Source organism: Scomber japonicus, chromosome 21 (genome assembly GCF_027409825.1).
Source record: "Scomber japonicus isolate fScoJap1 chromosome 21, fScoJap1.pri, whole genome shotgun sequence".
Lineage (NCBI taxonomy): Eukaryota > Metazoa > Chordata > Actinopteri > Scombriformes > Scombridae > Scomber > Scomber japonicus.
Window position 1 is genome coordinate 21,757,602 of NC_070598.1, and position 19,415 is coordinate 21,777,016.

Consider the following 19,415-nt stretch of genomic DNA (forward strand, 5'->3'; position numbering starts at 1 on the left):
CCTTCGGTGTGTTCTTTTTATTAAAGTGAATAACATAAGATGTCAATATAACATAACAGGGTGAGACAGGAGTGCAAAAAAGGCGACTATAACAGAGCTGACAGACGTTAAACCTGCCTCCAGCTATCAGCCATAAATAACATTTCCTATCTACCTATTCCCAGTGCACCATTTGCCAAAGAGCCATAGACAAGAGTGCGCTTCTTCAGTCAAATAGTCTCTGGGAAACTGGGGAATTAGTTGCAAACTTAGAAAATTAAACGCTAATGAGATCAGAGGAGTAAAAATCGCCCAGGCAAAAAAAAAAAAGGCAGAGTGTGCAGACAATGGAAAATATCTTGCTCTTGTTCTACAGGTGATTTGAAGTGAGATGTTCTGCAAAATAGTGTCTCTCTCAGCTCTTAACTCACCTAGCGAAGCCCTTAAAACATCATGAATACAGTGGTTTAATACAAGTGCATAGGCAGAAGAGTGTCACAAAGAGATCTCTGTACTCTGTTACTGGATATTTCCTATTATAGTTCATCACTATAGTCTAATCTGTGTTATTTGCAGCTGCTGCATGTAATTTTTTAAAATGATCTGCATCCTATTATATTTTTACCATAATGTAACCAAGTGCACAATCCACAATCTGTGCTACAACCAAAGGAATCCCCTGAGAACTATTCAAACAAGGCCACTTTTAACTGCAGAGAAAGACAGTCGTTTCTTTTCACATCCTGGAGGCCATCAAGGTCTTATATGTGTGCATTCATGTTGGCACAGTGCAGGCTAATATCTCACATGGAGAAGTGTGCATGTGGAAAGAAAACAGAGGATTTTTGCAGGGGGCACTAATGTGTTTTCTTTGCAAAAGCCAGAAGCTTGAGGGAGTAATTGCAGTACTCAGGCTGTACTTATATACAGTATATACACACTTTGATGTTGCAAGAGTGGCACAGCGGTTCCAGGTCAAAGCCTTGTGTTTTTTGGATTGGAAACATCTCTGGGTATAGGGCTTTGGCTTCTTGTGTGGGTATGTGCCATCCTCATTAGCTGTGGGAGGAAACAGAGGACAAAATAAATGAAACTACAACTACAACACACATTATTATTATTACTATTATTACTGTTGTTAGATTATTGAAGAAGTGATGGCAATGAAATAGAAGCGTGTATTCTTCTCTTGCCTGTTGTTTCCTCATTCCGAGATGCCTGACTGGTTGTTAATGAGGTTGGACCTGCCGGATATCAAGGGGGAGGCACCCAGCAGCTGGCCTGGCCTGATGGGCTTGGCTGGGGTTGGATGTCGAGAGATAGCATGGGTTAAGCACAAATTAAAGATTAAGATATCATTATTTTGTCTTGTTATTCAATGTATTTATATTGTTTTTTGACTCAGTTTGAACTTAACACAGAATACAGAATTTTGACTTTCTTAAATATAAAAACAAACAAACAGTGAATCTCAAGATGCTCACTTAAACTTTTAATTGTTTCTTTGTACCCATTTTTTAGCAAATACTTTTATATGTGTGTTTGTCACTCACCTATTGAGGCTCTCCTGCCCATGTTCTTGGGCTTGGAGGCTTCTCTAATGCGTTCCACCTCTTCTTGGTGGCGTTTGCGCTCCCGTACCGCGCTCTCTTTGGCCTCCTTCAGAGCGCCCTCCAGGGCTTTCACCCGCTCAGCAGTGGCCCTCAGGCGCTTCTCCATTTTAGGAATCTCACTTTGTAGGTCGGCATTGTCCCGTACCAGCTACACAGAGGGAAACAGATAACAGAGAGACTGAGAGGAGACAGAGCATGTAGCCTTGACAAAGAAAAGCTGCTGAAAGTCACTTGTAGGAAGAAGTTACAGCACATACATACAGTATATTTACCTGCTTATGGACTTTGGTGAGCTGCTCCAGGTTGTTCTCCAGGAAGCAGATCTTCTGTTTCTGGGCTGCAGTGACGTCTGAGTCCTCTGAATCCATTTTAGCATTCTGCTCAGACACAAAACACAGATTATTTATACGCCTACATCAATCCATGTTTTACTCCTGCATTCATTTATTCACCACTTTCCCTGAGTGTTAATCATTTGCTGCACTCAGTTACTATCTATGAGAATATCAAACACAGTGCTCAGAGTCTAAAAAGGAAGATCTGTTGAAAGAAGTCCTATTTGTGTCTAAATGAGATGATAAGTAGCAGATTTTGGATGGTTGCGACACCATGGAATATTCCCTCTGTCTTCCAGGAAAGCCGGCTTTGCTCTCTGCTTTTGTTTATCTCATCCAGCCCAAGAGCCTGAGGGCTGGAGATGAGTGCCACGCCGAGGCCCCGAGTCCCTAATTTACAGCTGCTACCATTGAAGAATCAGATGGCCTACTTATTGCAGACACTTTCTGTTGTGTTCCCTGGATTCATTAAAATTTCATCACAGTGCAAATTAAATGGAGTACAGGCGGTGCACGAGCGAAATATGGGGCTCGCTCGCTTCATTCCAGGTAAAGGATACGGTCGTAGTCAACAAGAGCTCATGTGATACCACATCAGACGGGAGATTAAATCACAAACGGAACCAGATTACAGGAGGGCGATTAAGGTAATAATTTACCATGGCAACTCTTATTACCTTTTTGAGTCTGGCAGACAAGTCTTGGACAAAAAGCCTCCTGAGGTTGTGGAGTGTCTGCAGCTCCCGGGCCTGTGTGAATGCAAGGAAGGAAGCTCGGCTCAGACAACAACAAAGCAAAAAACAGGTTGCAGACATTAAAGGGTCACCCAAATTACACCCACAATTTATTTGTTCAGGGGTTGGGATATCCACCTCTTGGATTACTGCCATCTACGTGCAATAGCAGTGAATAGAATAGACAGCTCACAGCAGTAAACATAAGTCAGCTAATCATCATATGCTTTGTAGACTAAAAGGTAGTTTAAGAAATAGAAATAGTGGAATTGAAACTTAGACAGACCCTCTTGTGATTGTGACAGGTTGTCTTTTCAGTTCATTGTGGACTCCTGTATGTGCTACACATTTCTGCATTTTATTTAACTTTTATTTAACCGTCTTTGTACTATATTTAAGAGCCCAGTTGCGTGATCCTGAAAGGATGCAAAGATTTACTGGTTTTCCATGAACCAACCCTTTCTTCAAAACTAATACGCTCACTTTAAACGAAATTCCATTAATCTCTATTGACAGGAATATCAGAAACCAATATATCAAGACATGTGGAAATAAAAACAAAACCATACACATGGGTTGATACAACTGGAGGGGGGAAAAACATATATCAGTACTAAATGAAAGAAAATTGCACATGTCCATAACTGACCACAGTCTCCTCCAGTCCTTTCAAATCCTGTTTGGCTTGCTCCCGCCTGTCCTGCATCACCCTGCAGGATGTGAAATGAAAGTTAATGATAGCATTTGTGACCATAAACCTGTATTTTTGTCCATTGACTGAAAGGTTGAGGCATTACGTGAGCTCCTGCAGCTGACGGCTCTTCTCCTGGTCCGAAGCTTTGAGCTTGTCGTGCTCCACTTTCAGCCTCTCCTGCTCCAGTATGATCTCCTGGTTCTGACTGCACAGATATATCAGACAGTATCAGCACCGCATTATAAAAGCTCACACAGAGAGATAAGCGTTTGGGTCCACATGGTGTCTTACTCCTGCAGCTCGGTGATGACTTTCTCCTTGCTGTCCAGCTCGTCTCTCAGGCTGCTGATCTGCTTCTGATGGGCCTCTCGGTGAGTCTGGATCTGCTTCTCCACAGCTTCCTGAAGAAAGACAAACACATCTGGTCATAATTTCAAGTTGGCATCTAAGATGATGCTCTGACTGTACTGTACACTAGTACATTACCTTGACTTCATTGGCGGACTGGATCTCATTCTCCATCTCCATGGCGTTTACATTATCTGGAGGGAGACAGAAATCAAAAAGATGACAGTGAAGAGGTTTCGCTTGCATTCTGTGAATCCTGCTGCAGAAGCAATGCATTTTTTATTTGAGTTCTTTCAAGCACATAACATAATTATTTACACATACATACACAATTTTTAAAAGTTTGAACTTATAACAGATGGCTAAGATGACCATTTATCTTCAAAAATAACAAAAAGAACCAAAGTGGTTATGTATGGATTTACATCTTTTTAGAACCAGATCTAGGATTAAAAATTGAACCAGACACACTTAGAATTCCATAGAAATATTCAACCTTTACCAGTAATGGACTTTTAACTAATTAGTAGAATGTGTTTTACTGACTGACTGTATCACTGTGTAAGCCCCCTGAAACAATACTAGAAAAACATGAAGTATGAAAACTTGCTGGAAGAGAGCCGCCTGAAAAGGGGATTTCTTTTGGACGAGTGCTGAAGAGAGATCAACTTAAAAATATGCTCTACCAAATAGTGGTGAAGACCATTAAAGCGTTAATTACAAGCATTTCTTATGGAGCATTGTGGTCACCTTGGGCTTTGATTCTCACTATCTCTGTATTGAGAAAGTCCACATTTTCCTCCAGGTGTCTTTTCTTCTGCTCCACATTCTGGAGGTTGTCTGTCAGGGACTTGATTTTAGCTTCATACTAGAAAAAAAAGCAGAGAAAGAAGTGTAAATCTAAAGCTCACACATCTCCATGGAAGCTCTCTTTAAACCAATGGACGGTGTTACAGTAGAGCAGAAAGCCATCAGCTCATTATAAAGCTGCCATTTGACTGATGACCGCATCCGCCATTTTAATTAACCACCATGTTTGTCACTATGGTGACAGTATCCATGATGGCAGAGGCAGCAGAGGAAAGCTGCAGTGACCTGGGAGATGCGCAGCTGGCAGGCAGTCAGCTCCCTCTCAGTTCCCTCCATCTTCTGGCTGCTCTCGGCCTGGGAGCTCTCCAGCTGCTTGCTGCGCTTCACCATCGTCTTCACCTCTGACTTCATCTTGCTGATGTAGAGACGAGCCACGGTGAACTCCTCGTCAATGAGGCCAGTGCTCTCCTGTTGCTGGGTCCAGAAAACAGAGTTGTCCTTTAGTGACATTTTGCATGAATTTGAATGCATGTTTGAAATACAGGATCTTTACCAATTATTACTCATCACTCATCAATAATCCCATGAATGATAATAGTCCCTGGCAAATATGGTTGCATCTAACACTTATGATGATGAATTATACTGGATACACTACTTTTTTTTTTTTTTAATGTTTTTCTTATTGCTGAGACTGTTATAGCGGGATACAGGGGGATTGTGTTTGTTTTCAATTTAAAAATTCAATAAACAAAGCATTGAAAAAAAACAATTATTTTTCTTATAAAATTCAATTATTATATTAATTAATTACTTGCAAATTAATCATAACGTCTTAAAAATTGATTCATTGTTTTAGACCTATTGGCAACACTGTCTGGTAATCTTTTGAATCATTATAGTTCCCTTTCCCTTTCTATTCCCTTTTATTTATATTCTAATTAGAACTAGAGATCGAGGAAGCTAAATTTCACTGCCTTCACTGTCGCCATCTGCTGTGTTGCTGTGCATGTGACAATAAAACTTCTTGAAATCTCTTGACATATTAAATAAGAAGTGGAAGGGACAGTGAGCGACTCGCCTTCTAGATTTAATAAGTTCCCACTTGGAACTTCAATATTGTGAGGCAATTACACATTACACAACGACAGAATGTCACTTCATTTTCATAATTAAGCCATCTGCTGTATTCTGGTCAGGAAGATCAAATCGGGCATTCATTTCCTTCACTTGAACCCTCCACAGCTGGTGCACAGAGCTGCAAATTAGTGTCAGGCTGACTTGGACAAAGTAGATGGATTGATTACTGGATAAAAGCAGACAGTCACAGTCTTTACTCACATGATCATATTTCTACAAATAATCAATTAGTGGATTGATATATAGTTTAACTGAATCAGAGAAAAGCTGAACAGATGCTGGGATTTGCAGGAATTCTCTGAAACATATCATTATAAATTTAATATTTTTATGTTTTAGACTGTTGGTTGAGCATAAACAATTTTAAGACATCACCTTGTGCTCTGGGCAATTTTTATAGACTATCCCTTCACTTAATTGACACATCCATCAACAATATTAGTAAGTCTCAACTAAATGGATTGAAAATGTGTAGAACAGATATGTATATATGTTTCACATTAGAAACATGGAAGCTTGTGGCCCAAAGGATGCATGTACAGCCATGGTCCATATCAACAAATGTCTCTTTATTATCACTTCCTAGTATATTTAAATTGCAGTCATGTTCTAACAATCTGTGATAACTGGGACTGGTAACCTTAATGTCGTTGCTTCCCACAGCGATGCCTATCTCAGCAAGGTCTTTGAGTAATGATGACATCATCTCGGTGACCCTCTTCTTCTGGTGGTTGGTCATCTCCTTGAGTTTCTGCAGTTCGGAGTCAATGGAGGTCAAGCAGTTCTGGAGGGGGATTATAAAATAACCGAGTTAACACATCACCAGGTGACCATCACTGTCACGATGTCCAAATTTGAACCTGCTTACAGATTTCTGGTTCAGCTCCTCACTGAGGGCCTCAAACTCCTGTGCTTTGTCCTCCACCTCCTGACTCTTCTGGTCATAGTTGACAGCCAGCTCCTCCAGGGCCTGCAACACCTCCTTCACCTCTTCTTTGGAGGCTTCATTCTCTGCCAGCAGCCGCTTCAGCTCTGTCTGCAGGGTGTTATGGTCCTGCTGCGTAGAGGCTAGGAGCTGCAGGCGAGGACAGTGAGCACAGATAATAAGACAGTGACGATCAGAGGAATGCTTTCAGATTTGAAAGAGGGGAAAATGTTTTTATTTTGTGTGTGTTCCCTTTTATCAGAGGAAAGCCTTAAATGTTTGATTTACAACATACATTTCTGTACATAAACTGACCTTGTGTGTGCAATCTGGTAAGGCGCCTGTGTTTGCTAAGGGTGAATAACAATCTGACCTCTCCTGCAGGGCTACTAATGGTCTGCCATCAGCCGTCAGACTGGGTTTGTGCTAACAGGACAGAGGCGCAGTGGGGGACTTTAGGGAGGGGAAGGGAAGGGGGGGGGGGTTTGTCACCTCCTCCTGGTCCAAAATCTGTTCGTTCAGCTTCTCCACCATCTGAGATTGCTGGTTGATCTCTTCGTCCTGGAGGGAGTGAAGGACAGAGAGGAAAAGAGAAATGAAATACATCACTCATTCATCTCATCAGCAAATAAAAGCGACAATGAAAAGCATCCAACTGTGCCATCTGCTGACTAAAAAGAAATACTACAAGTAAGAAGGTATGAGTGAAATGTAGACACTTTCAATATTAGCAAAATGTATTTATATTAGTAAAAATAATATGTATAATAATGATAAATAATAATATTTTATCACTTAAAAAAACTATGACATGATTTATATAACCATTAATAATCATCAATTATTAACATTATCAATGGGTGTTGTAATACATGTGAAATGATCTGGCAATGATCTTGGAAAATATTTTTAATTACATTTAATTAATTAATTACATTTTTATTTTCAATATATATTTTCATGGATATTCCTGGATTAATGAGGTGAAATTGTCTTGATTTTTATTCCTGTATGACTCTTTATCAGGTTATAAGGTAATATTCGTGGAATCCAGAGTAAATGCTCCCTGTGCATGAAGGAGGACAGTGTTTTGAGGTATGGTACAGACCTAAAGTATGAATTAATTTTCTCGTAGTGAAGATATTTACAGTTTATAAAGCAGAATTGGACCAAACATGAGAGAAAAGGAAAGATTGTGTTTGTTATAAGATTTAGTCAAGACTGAAGATGAAATACATGTTAAAGGCTATAAATGATGTGTTAGATTCTATACTTGCAAAGCATCCTTTATCTTTTAAATCTTCTGCATACATGCCTACAAAAAATGTATGTAATGTATGTAAGAGTTTTTAATGTAACTAATTCCACAAAACGAAATATGTAAGAGTAAATCAATACCTGGAGTTTTCCATAATAACTATTGACAATTAAAGATATGGCCACATAAAGACAAAGAGATTTTGAAGCGCAATACTTTTTAAGATGTAGTGAAGCTTTTACTGGGTCAACCTTGAACTGACATAGATTTAAGCTGCAGGTCTTTTCTAAGACAATGCATACTATTTAACTGGCTCCATGAAAAACCTCCTACTCTAGTTTTTCCAATAGAAAGGCTCAGTGCTGAAATAAAATATAATGACAGCAGCTTTATGGAGCTGTGGTTGTCTCTGATAAATCACTCACCCAGTGCCCTACGAGACCTAATCCAATGACGGGGGGGGGGACTCAAGGGACTGGCACTGACTGATTGACTGTCCCTGACATTTCTATGCAGTATATATCATAAGAAGACTTGCATGTATAGAATATCACTGAATACATGTTGTGTAAAACGTGTCCATAAGATTTTTTACTGTGCAAAGCATTAATTATTCAGTCTTAGCTTTCTTCTCTGCCTTTCATATCTCTCTATGATGATAATGCTACTATTGCCTGGGACATTGTTATGATGCAATAACATGATTAAGAGTCTACACCCAAGCTAGCAGCTCTGTTAGGCTGTACTTGAGCTAAATGATAATGGATATTATTGTAATATTAGCACATCATGTCTAGTAAGTCATGTATGAGTATCTACCATATCACATACAATCATTAATCACTTGAGAAATCAAAACATATCAGTGAATACAGTGGATTAACGCACGTCTTGTACAATATACTAATACATATGTTAATGTTACACAGTATGTGATATCGATGTGATTGGTTTATGAATGGCATGAGCTTGATTTGCTCTGTTACATCGAATATTTATAGGAGTTTTGTAGTGTTTATGTATTAATGCTTTACTGTACTTGACATTGATGTATTGTCCAATTCTCATTTTCACATTTTCTTAGCGTGATTAGTTGCTACCAGCCAAGATCAATGACATTGTTCTGAGCTGAGCAATAAAACCGCAACACAGGCTTGAAATACTGCAGTGGGTCAATACACACGGGTGGGTTCAAGAGGTGTGAACACTTAGAAAATGTGACAGGGACAATATTGGTAAACCAAATTGGATCCTTGTTCACCTTGTCATCCAGCTCTTTGTAGAGCTTGGCCATTTCTGCCTCATACTTGGCTTTCTCAGCGTCTGTGAGTTGGACCCCGGGTACGGTAGTCAGGGCTGGTTTGGGTGGTGTCTTGTCATTGTTCGTAGCAGTCTCCAGCGCCTGCACCTCTGCTTTGGCCTTCTCCTTGTCAAACTGTTCAGTCACTGGCACACTCTCTCCTGCAGGGGGCGACAGAGAAGAGGTGGTGGCGGGTGCTTGATATCTGTTCTCTCACTCTCTCTGCTGCTCCCTCGGTCACACATTTAGTTTTAAGAGGAAGACCTGGGACAATCGAGACTCCATATCAAGTTTGTCTTTCAAGTGTCAGTATCACATGTTTAATACTAGACATAATGAGGGAAATCATAAACTCCCATCTCTAAAATGAATAAGATACATTATAGGGAGAACTATGGCAATATTCTTTATGACAAGGCTAACATGATAACAAAGGCCTCTTTCTTGAACCATGTTCTGCATTAGCTCAAAATAGAATCAGTGTGTGATTCAGCTCTATAAAACTAAGACAAGAAATCATGACTGAAGGTTATGAACAGTATAACTTCAAAACTTCATCTGAACCATTGTAAACCAGTTCAGATCATCTGTAGAAAGGAAAAGTTTGAAACCAGGCTCCATATTCCTTCTTCATTTCAGAATACATTTGAATGTTGAAAGAGGCTGAGAAACCTGAGATACTGCTTATATGAACAAGTAGATAACATCAATGACTGTTGCGCTGTGGCTAAAAGTCATAATTGTTTCAAGGCTGTGGTTCTCACCATTCCTCCAGCGATTGAGCTCGTTCTCCAGCCAGGTGACAGTGTTCCTCAGCGTCTTGTTCTTCTCCTTTTCTTTCTCCCATTTGCTCTTCCACTGCTCTGCGGTCAGCTCCATATTCAGAGACACTGAATTCTTGATGGTTTTTGCCCTGATGGGACAGAAAGGTGAGAAAAGCATAGCCACCTGTTAAGAATATCAACAGCAGACACTTTTAGGTTGGTTTCAATGCAGAACCTGCTGAAAGGTTTCAGAGATGTTGTAAGTCATCAATTTGGTGCCATTTCATCATTACAGAGAATCATTCAGGGATGCCTGACCCTCTGATTATTAATCATATGTGTAGATCATTCCGTATTTAAAAGGAATGTTACTGAGGACTGTGTGGATATGCTTTTATTGTACTAGAACAGCAAAATACCTCACTGGATTCCCATATTAGGGGAAACCTGGACCTCTATAGTGCTAGGAATGTGTGTTTTGTTTGTTGGTTTGTTTTTGCTGTGTTACTGTTGGTTTCACACAACTTCCACAATTGTCATCTCATTGTCATTCTCAACTTCATTTTTGATTATTATTGAACACACTATAGATTTAAAGGTAGGACATCTGACATGGATTATACATAACGTTTGTTACACGGTGTGGTAAATCATTTTTTATGGATTTGCATATCACACATGTTAGACTCAATGTAATCTATTGTTGTCAAAGTTACCTGATGCGTGGCTGTAACATTAGTTTTAAGCTGACCAGAGGAGATAAGGTTTTTATGTGTGTGTGTGTACCTTTGTCCAAACAGCAGTGTTGACCTGGTCTCAGCGTCATTGAAAGCAGATGGCGAGCAGCAGATGACCATGGTGGTCCGACAGTTGCCTCCCAGGGAGTCTTGCAGGATCCTGGTCATCTTACTGTCTCTGTACGGCACGTAGGTCTGACACAGGAAAAGAACATAAATTACGATCCACAGGGCCTACAATAGCTTTTACATAACACACTGTTTATCACTCACTGTTTTACATATCAAAGTACATCAGTTGATCATATTGATTTGTTCCAGTTGCACCCAGGAGGGCTGATGACTGTCTCACCGAGCCCTCTGCCAGAGCTGAAATCACATTTCCCAGTGCAGATAGGGACTTGTTGATCATCTTGGCTTCATCCAGCACTGTGCCCTCTGCTCCAGTTTTACCCACCTTTGAAACACAAGAACACATATAACACATACCAATGGTTAATTTTACAGGATTACTCTGCACAACTGGTATTACTGCCACGATTATCAGAGTCAAACAATGCAGTAGTGCTATCCTTGGCTTATTAACATTTTATACTGATGGACAGATTACTGTGGTGTGTCCCCTGCTGAGAGGAAGTGGCAGCTGGAGTGTGTCATTAAAGTTTTATTACACAATTGCTGTCAACACATAAAGGTAAAGTGTTCCTCTAGGTGCAATAGAAAAAAAAGCAAAAGGATGAGAGTAATAGGGCAATTCACATCTATGAGTAGACTATGAAAATAACCAAGTTGAAGATTTTAATTCCCACTCCAACAATCAAAAACTACTATAAGAAAAAAATTCTCAAAATATAGTTGTACTTTTTCACTTCCAGCCAGGTCGACGAGGTAGAGCTTGCCAGTAAGTTTCTGTTCGGTCTGAGTGTTCTCCTGCTTGATGTTGATGAGGAAGATGCTGTGACTCCTGGAACTGTGCTCGTTCATGTCTGACACACACAAAGAAACACAATAAAGCAAACCATATTAAATATTATGGGTTTTTTTGTATAAAACACATACATCATCACGCCATGGGACATCAGTTAATGCAAAGATATCACTGTAGGATGTGTATAGTTTTAAAGGAGCACTTTGCCAGTTTTTTGTCGATTCACTCAGTTGTGTAATGTCTTCTGTGACGCAGGAGAAACTTCATCAAGTCTGATAAAATGATTCAGTTCACATCACGTGGGTATCTCAGCTTGAGTTTCAGGACTACACATTTTTCGCAGATAAGAGAAAAGAAGACAAGATACACTTTATTCCCCCTGAAGGCCATTATGCTTGGGCTCAGCATCACTGCATCACAAAGCATTTACCTCCAGACAGCATCCTTACAATCATTCATATGTAAGAATATGTTTTCTTAAGCCAAATTTCATACAAACCCACTAACAGTAAGACCAACACAACTGGTATTAATAAGCAGAGAGGCTCTAAGAAAAAGACATTAGTTTCACTATGGGAAGTGTAGGATAAGTCAGCATTGCTCTGCCTCTGCTACATCAACCATTGATCATTGCTTTACCTTAAATGGAAGTTACATCTACATTATTATGTGTTCTAAAAACCTATTTCCACAGGATAAGAATTCACTGTAATCAGCTTGTGAAAAGTCACAGATAGATCTGCGTGCTACACTTATCAGTTGTAAAAAGACATATTACCTAAACCTGTAAAAACTATTGGTGACTATCCTATTTAATAAGATGTTGAAGATCCTGGACTCTTGGATTAATTCAAAATGCATGAAAAAACTGCCATGGCCAAATGATATGATTAAAGTTCAGTGTTTTTCACAGTTTAATTGTGCAGGATTTGCATTGACTTTTTTACTTGAGTTTTATTTCTGCTCTGCTTATGTGTTAAGCCCAGACAGCTCCTTGGCTGGAGGGACTTTCGATGCAGTCAGGAGACTCGGTGAGGTTGAACCCATGAGAGGCAGCAGTGTATGAACTCACTTGTGACAGCCACGATTCTGTTGTTTTTGCCTTCGTCTATGGCGTCCAAGACCTCATCAGGACTGCACACAAAACGCTCGGTACACCCCTGAGGACACACGCACACACATCACAAGAGAGACACTTTGTTCCACAACCCCAGCGGCAGGCCGGCTTTACAGAGACACAATTATAAGCAGAGAGAACCATGACATACAGTATCATGCTGATGCCTTCATGGAGGCATTTTAAGGGAACTATGAGGAGAGAGACATCTTATTACTTCATTTTCTTATGATTGTTAATGTCACTCTTTATCCCTGCATCTAATGATATATGTTAAAACTTATAGTTGAGTACAATATGACTTTAAAAAAAAAGACATTGTGTTAAATACAGTGCTTGTAGATGTTTGCACTGAGCAGGCTGTATAATGTGTTACCTCATCAAGTCCTATACATCACAGTATCACATTGTTTTCAATCCTATTCTCCCATGTCATGCCATTCATAAATAATGCATTGGCAGGGACAAACATGTGACTGTGAAACTCAGTGGAAGTTAATCAGAAACAATACTGCACTTTAAATAAATTCACATAATAAAACTGAAACCCCTACCTTGACATAGGGCACTCTGTTTTTGTCCTCATGCACAGAAAGGTTGTTCTTTTTTACTGTGAAGAGCAAGGAAAGTAAAATAAATCATATCTGAATGAATCATTATGCTGTTCTGGCATCAGTGTCTCAATAATAAGAGATACATACCATCCAACAGGTCCCTGATTTTGTCCAAATAGACTTCAAAATAGGAAACCTGCAATTAAAAAAAAACTCTAATGAGATTCAACCATGCTTTGCTGACATTTAACCTAATCTGAGCCCCTGACTAAAGAAAGAAAACATACTTTAATATGAAACTCCAGGTTCTCATCCATGGAATAAATGTAGTTGAAAATGTCTTCAACAATTCTGGGGGTGATTCCCATCATGTCAGGATCATGCAGTTTCCCCTTAAGGAGACAATAATGATTAAATAAAGTATAAGTGGGACAACATATTTGCAGTATTTTGTAACAGAAGAGCTCACACAGTGTTATTACCTCCATTGTGTGCGTTTTGCCTGAAGATGTCTGCCCGTAGGCAAATATAGTGCCGTTGTAGCCCTCAAGAACATCTGTGCACATCAAGACAATGACATCACACATTTGGTGAATGAAACCTGTATTTCTAGGGGTGTAGTCTGTGCAACATACTACAAATATTTCATACTGTACAGATTACCTCTGACAATCTTCTGAGCCACAGCATTGTAGAACTGCACCTGAGTCGTACTGGACCCGAAGACCTTGTCAAAGTGGTATGGTTTACCCTGTGGAGAAGAAGAAGAGATAACAGAGAATTTACATACTGATACACAACATTAGGCCCACATACTGTAAATCGACTGCATCTCACTGACTCAGTTTGACAGGTGGGCTATTCAGTTTTTGCCCCGTCAGCTTGGCAATCTATGCACATAGATTTATAGGGGAGAGGGCTCAGTCAGGATCCATTCATGGGAATGATATGACTTCCAGTATGGACTTGTGACCTTCATGGGGTGTTGGATAGTGTGAATGTGATGTAATTTGTCATTTATACCCACTGAAAGAAAGCAGGGATTAATAACTAGCCAGAAAAACAGCGTGATCACCACTTTCGCAGACCCGTGTATAAATGCAACATTGTGCAAGATCTATTAGGTTAATTAAGCTTTAACAGTTAATGAGCAATTATATAATTGCTAACATGCTAATTGTCACTTAACAGCCATCACAATTAAATACTACATTTCCTAACCTTTTTTTAATAGGATTATAATTCTCTACTTTTATAATTGTATTAATAACTCTAACGTTGATTGAAGAAAACATTGGTGAATCCCAGAAATAAAAACAAGAGCAAATCGTAGAAAATAAGAGGAAATGTGTTTGTATGTGGCTTCTTGCATGAAGACCAATGTGCAGCTGTAAAACCTGATGACATAACTGCATTACATTACACAAGAAAAATACCATCAACACACACACAATTCTCATTTTTTTAAATATTATAATGTAATGCATGTGCCTGGAAAACAATGGCTGGCAGCTGTTTGTGTCTTGCTTACGGATGGAATGTTTAATCAGGCAGACACAGAAATGCTAGATTAGATTATTTTATCTAAATTTCACACTTTCAGTCAATGTTACTGCAGCTGCTTACTGGCACAATTATGTTCAGGGCATTCTTGAACACAGTTTGCATCTGGTTTTAACCTGTGACCTGGAAGAGTAGAAGAACACATATGAAATCCAAGTAGAAACACAAAGAACATTTAAAATGAGGCGATGATGATGGTTTAAGCTTTCAGGGGAAGGGGTAAATGCTTCATTGGGGTCATCAGGCCCTCCTTCCTTGGTGTTTGATAGGACCACAACACCTCGGGAGGCCTCAACTGTGACATCTGTTATCCCAGGTGAACCCCTCTCCACTTGATCCCAGTTGTTGTCCTTTCCATTTAGCAAGTTGCTGCTTTGCTCAGCAGCCTCTGGCAGTGACCCAACCCTTTCTGCAGCCTGGTGGTTGACATGACCACAACACCCCTACACTCAACCTTAAGGACTCAGACCAGAGTAAGCAATGGGTGGTCTGAGTCGATAAGGCTTGCATTGTACCACTGTTATAAGCTCTTTACAGGCATCACTGACACCATTGGTATGAGTGTTCTAACAGTGTGGAGTCTTTGGTTTTTGAGCTTTCTTCTGATGAATGAAATGGTCCTGGACTTGCTGGGTTTAAATCCATGCCCACGTTATCCTGGAATTAAGTTTTCCAGGAGCCGTTTTGTACATTTGATGGTCAGTTTGGTCGTGTAATCCATACATGCATGGACGGGAGATAGTTGTGGTCCGAACTGAAGGCGTTCTCCTTCTACCAGCCATTTGGATCCACTGGTGATCAGTTCCATGGCCATGGTGACCATAGATGGAGCATCCTGCCATTAGTCATGTTGACAAGATTTGTACTTTGATGTTGTGAGGAAAAAAACAAATCTCTTGAAAATAGTTTCCAGTTGGCCAGTCTTGTGATGGTAGTGATATTCAAGGCATTCTTCTCTTTGGGGATAATACGCTCCCTGCTTTTTGCCAAGCTTTTCTCCTTCAATACTACCTCCATTAGCCTTATAAAAACTGATGTACTAAAACTAAGCCACCAGTCTCTTGAAAGCTGTGTCACTACAACTGACTTCTGGGGGCCTTAGAGGTTGAGCTGGCCACAAACACTTGAGCTGGGACTAGTTTTGAACCAATAGAATTTTCTTTTTGGCAGTGAGGTCTGCAAAATGCTCAAAAATATTGTGTCAGAAAAAAAAATCTGCATATAATGTATCTTTGACCAAGCCTGATATAGTCTTTGATATGATCTACAATGACTGAACAGAGCACCACTACATCCAAACTTTTCCACTTGAAGTTACTGAATATCAGTCGTCCTGTGACTGAGAGTTAAAACCTATGAACAAAGCAGCCTTTCATTCTTGAGATCTTCTATGGTCATAGACATCAGGGGTTCATAGTCAAGGAGAGTGATCTTTTTCAGTGAGATGCTGCTGTTATACAACCATAACAATCACCCGGAAAAGACTGCTGCACCATACTCACACAGGGATAAAAATGAACTTCAGAATACAGATAAGTAATAAATGAAAGTGAAAACCATTGACTGTATATACATTTGGTCAACATGTGTCCACTTCCTACTGCTATGCAAAAGTCAAGCCAAAATATCTGCTTTCCAGGAAGTGCCATCTTGCTTGTATGACATCATCTGCAGCCAGACTCTGAACAGTAGAGTAGGCCTGCATGTCACGCCCCCTCAGCTGGCCTGCCATATGACAGAGGTTTAAGAGCAGCTATCACAGATGTCAATTGTGAAGCCACACCCCCTTTTTATACTGTTAGATAACTAATTAAAACGTATCAGAAAAAGGAGTACTTATACTACATAAAATGACAGAAATTATCTTTGGGAAAATATATATATGACGTGTACTTTGATTTTTTGGGTTCACTTTTGGGGTAGTGTCATGATGTCCATATTTATATACAGTCAATAGGGAAACACTGCATAAAGTGAAGTGAAGTAAGGTGTGTGCTCCAACAAGCCTCCAGGACAGCTTCAGGGATGAACAGTATTTTTCCAGAATGTATTCCCTTATTTGGTGTAACACATATAACATGTAAGTCTAAAATCTCTCATTGGTGTTCAGCTGGAATGAGATCTAGTGATCTAAAACTAAAGTCTATGATTCACATCGTTTTTATAATCATTAGATTATTCAGTGAGCCATTGAGCCTTGACAGAAGCATTAGTATTTGTCATGTTTCTCTTCTCAGTAATTCAAATGTTCATTTTTACAAGCTTTTGTCCCTCCTCCCTCCCATCCTCCCTCTCCTTTCCTCCCTCCCTCACTAACTCACTGACTCACAAGACATTCTAGAGCAGCTTAGATTCTGTTTTCCAGGTTCACCTTATAAGCCTAACTTTTTAATGTTTAGCTCAATATCCTTAAGCCCGAGCTGTATTTTGTCAGTTTACACAGCACACTAACATGTTAGCATGTTGGATTTATAATAACCCCATTCAAACACATTAACTTGCTAAACTAGGTAAGTACAGCACGAGTTTATGAAGTGTAGGTGAGGTTGAGAATGACAAATTTAGGCTGAGACTGATTAAGCTGAGCTAAAACTGACAAAGTACAGCTGACTGATAAAGTTGAGCCAGGTCTGACAATGTAAAGCTGATCTGGACTAGTTTACTAGTTTAGTTCAGTCCGTGCGTAAAAGCGCAGAATCCATCCAGAGGCTCTCCGTTACGCACAGCTTTACAAACCCATGGAGGAACTAATTAACATTAGTTAGACCTCACTGAAGGCATATAAATTCTACAATAGAGTGTCACTAATACGATTAAACGTGAGAGCACTGTAGAGAAAGAGTGATGAGTGAAGTAACATTTGTTGACCAAAGTTAGGTTCATTATGTTTGGTCCAGTGGCTTACACAACACTTTACTGCGTCAGCTCCATCAAACTTAACGTGTTTCATTGGTTTTTGTAATTCGAGGAGAAACATTTCTGAATGACAACATAATACAGAGAAGCACACTTATTGGTTATTTTCGGCAATTATGTTTTTCACTGAATGAAAAGTTGGTCTTTGCGTTCACTACTCTGGTTCACATCATTTACTATGATGAGAGCAGACTGTCTGAATAGTTCCACACACTCACCGCAATCACCACACAGTCTTCCCCTTGAAATTTCGGGATGTACTTGTCTCCCCGGGCCAACTCCGAACTGTTTAGCGGCCTGAAACGGCACACCACCTTGATAGTGGTCTCCGCCGCCGCATCAGTCATCTCTGCCGCTGTGGATGGATGGAGAGCCCCGTCCTCCCGTTACAGCCACAGACACCGAACCAGCAGGGAGCCAAAGGGAAGGCCCCTGACACAGCTGATACTTCAGGTGACTAGGAGACTGCGTTGGAGTAGTCCTCAAAACTATTTTCACCGATACAACTACAAATCATATCGACAAAAATGACTAAATGACGAAACTGATCGCCTCCTGAGAACAGCTGTCAGGCCAGGTATGAAGTTCCTTGTTAATTGGTATTGTTACAAAAAATATCCCATAGTTTCAATATAAATGTATATAGTTTTGTTAAAAAGGCGCACAATAAATAAAAAATGAGGTACAGCCTCACAAAAAGCATAAAAAGCATTAAACTCGAGATAGTTGCAAGGCGTTCACTTTGGTGCACTGAATGAATAAAAAGCCTGCTGTGAGCAGGGCGGGACTAAATGATGGTTTGGAGCACATGTCATAAGAACAGTCACATGGGACTTCATGATCTGAGAAACTATTGATCAGTGTGGACAAAGTGTATAGGTCAGAGGTCAAAGTCAGCTCCAGATGGAACAGTTGCTTTCATAGAGTTTCACCTGGATAAACCTGGTTGCTCAGTTTAATGGAAATCATCAGGTGTTCCTGGTCCCTCTGTAAATGAGATGGTGGAAGAGGATATATTTTAAATGTTAATGGTTTTCTATTGTATCAACTAATCCCACCTGTCTTTCTTCCATTTAAAATACAGAGCTTTACTTGGCTTTCACTTCATAATGTAATAAATCTTAATCATTATAACTAGTTTGAAACACACACTTCACGGTAGAGAGAGCAGTGGTGTGTTGAGGACAAACAGAGGGTGTTTTTGGGTGGTGTATCTAGTGGCCCAGCAGAAATGGGACAGACAGCTGACACCTGTCTAATATGACTGATGATGAGGAAAAACTGGATCCTAGTTAAAAAATGTTACACTTAAGAGGATAAGACAAGAGGATTATGTGATGTGACACTGAGTACTAAAAATAACAGAAATGACCCTTCTTTCTCTGTTACACTGTCTGTGGCGCTACCCTGTGGACTGATCACACACTAGTTTTTATTTTTCTATATTTTATCATGAGTTCAAACATTTATATCAATAATCTTACATTAGCATTATGATTCCTGCACTGAGGTTCAATTGTCATGTTAGTGTCATCTCACAAATTGACTTGTTATTCTTCTATTATTTTTGTTGGCTGCAGTTCCTCTATTGGCACTCAAACTTGGCAATGAATGTAAATCATGTCATGTGGAATTCTAAGGGATATTGGATTGGTTTGTGTGTGTGTGTGTGTTTCTTTTCACAGATTGACAAACCATGT

At 39.8% G+C, this 19,415-nt stretch overlaps 1 protein-coding gene across 1 annotated transcript; it reads right to left on the minus strand.

Moving 5' to 3' along the window:
• Nucleotides 1-1,183: 1,183 nt before the first annotated feature.
• LOC128382362 (kinesin-1 heavy chain-like) lies at nt 1,184-18,062 on the minus strand. Its single transcript, XM_053342358.1, has 25 exons — nt 17,934-18,062; nt 13,900-13,987; nt 13,719-13,792; nt 13,524-13,628; nt 13,384-13,432; nt 13,237-13,292; nt 12,638-12,725; nt 11,499-11,623; nt 10,990-11,094; nt 10,687-10,832; nt 9,901-10,049; nt 9,098-9,297; nt 7,071-7,139; nt 6,522-6,728; nt 6,294-6,437; nt 4,799-4,987; nt 4,454-4,571; nt 3,842-3,897; nt 3,647-3,756; nt 3,459-3,560; nt 3,311-3,371; nt 2,605-2,676; nt 1,865-1,969; nt 1,533-1,740; nt 1,184-1,278 (listed from the first exon to the last, which is right to left on the minus strand). The coding sequence occupies exons 1-25, from the start codon at nt 18,060-18,062 to the stop codon at nt 1,184-1,186; spliced, it is 2,850 nt and encodes a 949-aa protein (XP_053198333.1).
• Nucleotides 18,063-19,415: the final 1,353 nt, after the last annotated feature.